Source organism: Enoplosus armatus, chromosome 20 (assembly GCF_043641665.1).
Source record: "Enoplosus armatus isolate fEnoArm2 chromosome 20, fEnoArm2.hap1, whole genome shotgun sequence".
NCBI classification, from domain to species: Eukaryota; Metazoa; Chordata; class Actinopteri; order Centrarchiformes; family Enoplosidae; genus Enoplosus; species Enoplosus armatus.
In genome coordinates, this window is record NC_092199.1 from 8,842,903 (window position 1) to 8,848,799 (window position 5,897).

General features: G+C 38.1%; 1 protein-coding gene across 2 annotated transcripts; it reads left to right on the top strand.

Moving 5' to 3' along the window:
• The first annotated feature begins 684 nt into the window (after positions 1-684).
• Positions 685-5,574, top strand: LOC139303144 (ras-related protein Rab-5C-like). 2 transcript variants are annotated; one of them, XM_070926867.1, is made up of 6 exons: positions 685-808; positions 1,870-2,221; positions 2,841-2,992; positions 3,419-3,541; positions 3,678-3,771; positions 4,637-5,574. In XM_070926867.1, the coding sequence occupies exons 2-6, from the start codon at positions 2,053-2,055 to the stop codon at positions 4,762-4,764; spliced, it is 666 nt and encodes a 221-aa protein (XP_070782968.1). In that variant the 5' UTR covers positions 685-808; positions 1,870-2,052; the 3' UTR covers positions 4,765-5,574. The 2 variants fall into 2 exon arrangements, with proteins under 2 accessions (XP_070782968.1, XP_070782969.1); XM_070926868.1 differs by having other exon boundaries at positions 1,874-2,221.
• Positions 5,575-5,897: the final 323 nt, after the last annotated feature.

Below are 5,897 nucleotides of genomic sequence, written 5' to 3' on the forward strand. Positions count from 1 at the left end.
CTGCAGGTTGTGTTTTTAACACTTTTTCTTTTTTAATATATTCTTTTCATCAGCCTCAGTGTCACCCTGTTCTTGAAATGATGTTTTTACATGTTTCAGCTTCTTTTGGTTTATTACTGGTGAAGAATCACCAGATCTGCTGAATTTTCTCTTCCTCTATCACATTGCACCACCTTGTGGTAGATGAGATGCTGAAATGAGTGTTAGAAGAGGAAGCTCGTAGTGTGTATTTCACTGTGTGTAGTGTTTCATCATGTTGTGATAATGTTGCCTACAGTATAAAATGTTGCATTAACCGTAAAATAGCAGCATGTATGTGTATAATCAACAAATTATCACACTTTTACTATACAATTAATTTTTTTTGTTCTGCATGAAAAAACTAAATGTAGTTTTAGCATATTAAACATCAGGAATTGCATTTTCCAAAAAAAAAACATGTTCGTGACTTTAACGTTATTGTTACAAAATATATAATCCTTCTCAAAAACGAATTACAAGAATATATATATATTATTAACATATAATTTCAAAATGAATAGATTTCTTTTAATGTATTGCAGTGAGCTGGCTTCCTCTAACCCGAGTGGATTGGCTCTGTTTCTGACAGCCCACTATCCGGCCATTTGATTGGTTGTGACATTGCATCACATGATGGACGAACCCAGGAAGTGTTTTGGTTACAGAAGGCGGAAGCGTATATTTTGCTGAACCTGAAAGTGTTTTAGGAGAAAACGTTGTTAACGAGGAACAACACGGCTATAACTCACTCTTCACGGGGCGGAGTGGATAATACTTTTCGTTGCTGGTAAGAACGCCAACGTGTTATTTGTTTCCTTTTAGTGATTTTTTCTTGTTAGCCGAGGTTAGCATTGCTAACTCGTCTCGCATTTAGCCTCGTAGCTAACTTACAGCTGGTTCTGTTTTTGTCAGGTTGTACGGTCGAAGTTAAGATAAGCAGGTTTAGCCGGATTTATGATGTAATCAGTTTGTTTGGAGGTGGTTATTGTTGTGTTTACAATTAAAATAAACATCTATTATGTATAAGAGTGTGATGTTGACTCCAAAAAGATGACAATTTTAACCTGGCGAGGCAATATATTAAAAAAGCTGTGTGTAAAGTCAGTTACATGATCGACTTTTAAACCTTTGGAAGTGTCTGGCTGTTCATAAACTATTCATTTACTGATCATCTAATTCTCAGCTATAACGTTTTAAATAAGTAGTACTAATAGGGTTAACGTTAGGGATTTAGGTGACTGGTGACAACTACACTGTCAGGAAAAGTGACATGAAATAAATGTCAGTGGGAAAATACCATAATGTGTATTTTAAAATGTTTTTATTTATACAATTAAATAAAAAATGTATGGGGCTGCAACCAACGACTATATTAATTATCAACTAGTATGCAGGTTATTTTATCGATAAATTGATTAATCGTTTTCTCCATAAAATGTTAGAAAATAGTTTAAAAATTTATTTTCATTTCATATATATGAAATCCCCACAGTTAAGAAGCAACAACAAGGTAACGGTTTGTTTTTCTAGATAAATTACTGAAGTGATTAATGAGTTATCAAAAAAGTTGACAATTAGTTATCTGTCATTTGAGTAATCCTTTTCAGCTGAGCATACTTTTTTTTTTAATAAAATAATTATTATGAAAATAAGTGAGCTTCTCTTTGTTGTATATGATGGCAAACTGAATATCTTTTGGTTTAGAAGGGTTATGAGGTAAAATAAAAGGAATGATTGAAATTCAGAGATATTACTATTCTTTTGATCAAATCAGATCTTTATTATTTTGTTTTTTGTAGGTGTTCTCGGAAGTAGATCCACTGATTTTTCATGTTTTTATTTTTCAAGGTAGACCGGGTCACTCGGGCCACTCCATCACTGCCCTCCTGATCCGGTTCTTCCCACCCGGTGTCTGGTTTACTGACCTCGCTCACCATCAGTGCCTGTGTGTCCACACTCAGCTCCCGTCTTTAACCCTGGTTAACCTGTAGTTTCAGCCCATCTCATCCTTAACAGTCTCCGTCTCTGTCAATGGCTGGGCGCGGTGGAGGAACAACCAGGCCTAATGGTGCCGCAGTAGCAAACAAAATCTGCCAGTTCAAACTGGTGCTGCTGGGGGAGTCGGCGGTGGGCAAGTCCAGCTTAGTGCTGCGCTTTGTCAAAGGCCAGTTTCATGAATTCCAGGAGAGCACCATTGGAGGTAAGAGACAAACACGTGTTTGTAGACTTTAGAAGGAGTGAATTTTGTTCAAAAGTGGCTTTGAAATGAATCAATACTAGTGCCAATACAATACATAAGACATATAAACATGTTATAAACACATTTCCATTTACCAAAATAAGCCAAAGTTAACACAAGCAGCTGTACAAGAACTTTACCTAAATAAAATTGTTGAAATTTGCCAAAGTTTAGATTTAAATCAGGGACTATTGGATCAAACAATAAGTAAGAAGGAGATTACAGATTTAATAAGACAGTCGATGGCGTTGTTGTTCATAGTTAGTGTTACACTCACATTTTGTTTGGTGTCTCACATACTGTGCCCAAGCTCAAGAATGAACTTCCATGCTCAAAACAAGTGTTTCATTTAACAATCTGGGTCAAACTCTGCACTCGCACCTCATTTCCGCAGGTCTAACAGGAACAGATTGGCACAGACATGTTTGTGCTGTTGTGAATGACATGGAGCTTTTGTCCAAGCTATCATGAAGTGATGCACAGCCTTTAAGCACTCACTCATACATGCACAGGATCTTCCAGGATGATGGACCCTAAGACGTTATCATTCCACTGATCTTCATTGTCCTGCTCTCCTCAGCTGCCTTCCTCACTCAGACGGTCTGTCTGGACGACACCACTGTGAAGTTTGAGATCTGGGACACGGCGGGTCAAGAGCGCTACCACAGCCTGGCCCCAATGTACTACAGAGGTGCTCAGGCGGCCATCGTGGTCTATGACATTACCAATACAGTAGGTTTCACCTGCAGGGCTTTAATGGTTTTCTATGTTTTTGTTTGTCACATTCACTGTTTTGCTACCAAATGTGACAAAAGACAGCTGAATTCAGAAGTTTTGTAGAAAAACTGATAATCAGACGCAATTTTGAATTTTAGTATGTCTTATAGAGGTGTGTAGGATTTGTTTGGAGTGGTGTTAAAAAGTAGATCAAAACTGCGGACACGAGACACTCTCTATGTTTAATATTGAATTACATCTTGTCTAAAAATAGACCTGTCGGTGTTTTGAGGTCACGTCTTCAGGTTCAGGTGTCGGTCAAGCTCTTGTGAATTTATACAGAAGTGTACCTGCGGTAAAGTGTTCCTCCAAGGTTAAATATAGTTGTCATGTGAATATACTGGGTGAGAGCAATATTGATAAAGTTTGTTGCTCGATTAGGATACTTTTGCACGAGCGAAAAACTGGGTGAAGGAGCTGCAGAGACAAGCCAGTCCCAACATCGTGATCGCTCTGGCTGGAAACAAGGCGGACATCGCAAACAAGAGAGCTGTAGAGCTTCAGGTATGAAGACGCCAAAATATAATTCAATTTAACACGTTCCACAAATGATTTCAGATATTCAATGCCATATCCTGAATTTGTTACATCATGCAGTAAATGTCTAATATTATCCTCAATATGTAAATTGTGTTCTTAGGAGGCACAAGCATACGCTGATGACAACAGTCTACTCTTCATGGAGACCTCAGCCAAGACTGCCATGAATGTCAATGAAATCTTCATGGCCATTGGTAAGTGCGTCATTCTATTGAGTCAAATCATCCTTCCCTCTGCTCCCACAGATGGATATTTCAGGCAACACCTTAGTTTACTGGCCCCTTATTTCTGCAGAAAGGTTGAACTACACACAAACTTCCAAACAAGAAAAGTGACACAGTTTTCTTGACCTGCTTAAATAGGTATAAATAGGTTTAACGTTAGCAAACGTTAGTTTAAGGGATGTCAACGTTAACACAACTCAGTCCACATTGCTTCATCAATAATCAAAAGAAACTACATTGCTCGGATAAGATCTGAAAGAGCTGCTGGGGTCTAAGAGATTTCAGGTGGAGAGACCAATAACTTTGAAGGTTGTAAGCGTGATGCGTATATGTTTATTTCTGTAGGTTTGGTGATCAAACGACGATTAACACGAAGGAATAAATTGAGTATTTGTTGGCACTAAAATACCAAAACACAGCTGCTAGCCTGCTGCTAACACTGACCTGAGTAGCCACAACAATCTGTGAATTCAGTTCATACAGCTACAATAACATGGCATTAATTAGAGAGCACAAATAAGTATTTTAAGTAATTCACTTGGCTTATAACATGCAGCAATCAAACCAGTGACTTTGTGGTTATATAGCATACGTCTTTACCATCACGCTATCAGGACATCCCAACAAATTAACTAATTTGACAGCACAAATTATTAATTAGTTCACACAAATGATTGTTTTTCCCGTGACACCTGCCAGACTCTGATTCTCTGTGTTTGTAACAAAAGTTTCATTGAATAGACAGGTGTAACCTTTACTTTTGTATGTTGCAACTCTGAACTTTGCTCTAAATGTGCTATATTTAAACATCTGTGATCCTGCCGCGATCCTGTAGCAAAGAAGCTGCCGAAGAACGATCCTCAGGGTGGAGCTGGACAAGGAGGGCGGACCAGGACAGGAGTGGATCTACAAGAAGCTGCTCCTCAGGGCCGCAGCAGCCGGTGCTGCAGCGGGGGCAATTAGCAAGTACAACACAATGAACTTAGTAAGCGAGCCCCGAACATCGTTTTAAGGACAGCACGTAGCTAAAACCCTGAGAGGCAGGAGAGGGCAGAGCCACTCGCCACCCCTGCACTTAAACTGAGATTACAGATGAGATTATCTGGATCCTCTTTGATTTAAGGAACTTTTTTTAAAAAGAATCATAAGCTAGAGGGAATTACCAAGGTCCCTCACTACTTCTCTTCTGTCTTTCCCCCCGTGTATCTATCTACCTCCCTGTTCATCTTCGGCCTCTGTCTTAGTTGATTGATTCTGTCGTAAATGATTTTTTTTTTTGGAAGGGTGATGCTGAGGTTGTTTGCCATTTTCCCATTTGTTTGAGTGTGTGTGTCTATGTTATGTATGTGAATGTATTTAGTACATACACATACATGTATATCGGCAGTTTACTTTTCTACTTTACTTGTCATTTCCATCTACATTGATCATCATTATGAAAGAAACAAATGCCCAAATATTAATGCTGAAATTGCAAAAGACAGAGCATTTAATCTTAAGGATTTTTGTCTTATTGCAATTTAGATCACAGCATTTTGTTCTTTTTAGGGACATGACACAGTTATATGGAAAGCTCTAGACTGTGCTTATTAAAGCAGGTCATGATTTAATAGGCTACACATCTGAAGATGTTTCTGAACTGTGCAACAAATGCAGTTGTTTGCATTCATTGTGTATTGATACCTGTAACACCAGAGAGTTGTTAGCCTTTTTTAAGAGAAATGTGAAAATAACTTGTAAATCTAAAAAGTAATAAATAACATGCAAGATTCATTTTGTTTTTGAGTTGTTTTGCAGTGGTACGGTTCGCCATTGGAGGACATTTCCAATCATTATTTGCATGTGTTTTTTTAAGTCTGTTGGCAATGCAGGTTTGCTGCCCGGCCTGGTTTGATGTAAGAAGCAGTGCAGCCACAAACAGGGTTTTTAGATTCATAAGATACCATGTAGGCTAAATATAACACGTTACAGGGACTGTGTTGCAAAAGAGTCACGATTTATGTAGCATAGTTAATACATTAATCAACTGCTTAATGCTTATTTTTATTGATATCCTTACTGCATTTTAATATAAGCTTGATGATTTAAAAAAACGA

What these genes read in the sequence shown, in the direction of transcription:
- LOC139303144 (XM_070926867.1), top strand. Translation starts at nt 2,053, where the DNA reads ATGGCTGGGCGCGGTGGAGGAACAACCAGGCCTAATGGTGCCGCAGTA. An exon ending in TCTATGACATTACCAATACA is followed by an intron (nt 2,993 to 3,418) that starts GTAGGTTTCACC and finishes TTGCTCGATTAG; the next exon opens with GATACTTTTGCACGAGCGAA. An exon ending in AGAGAGCTGTAGAGCTTCAG is followed by an intron (nt 3,542 to 3,677) that starts GTATGAAGACGC and finishes TTGTGTTCTTAG; the next exon opens with GAGGCACAAGCATACGCTGA.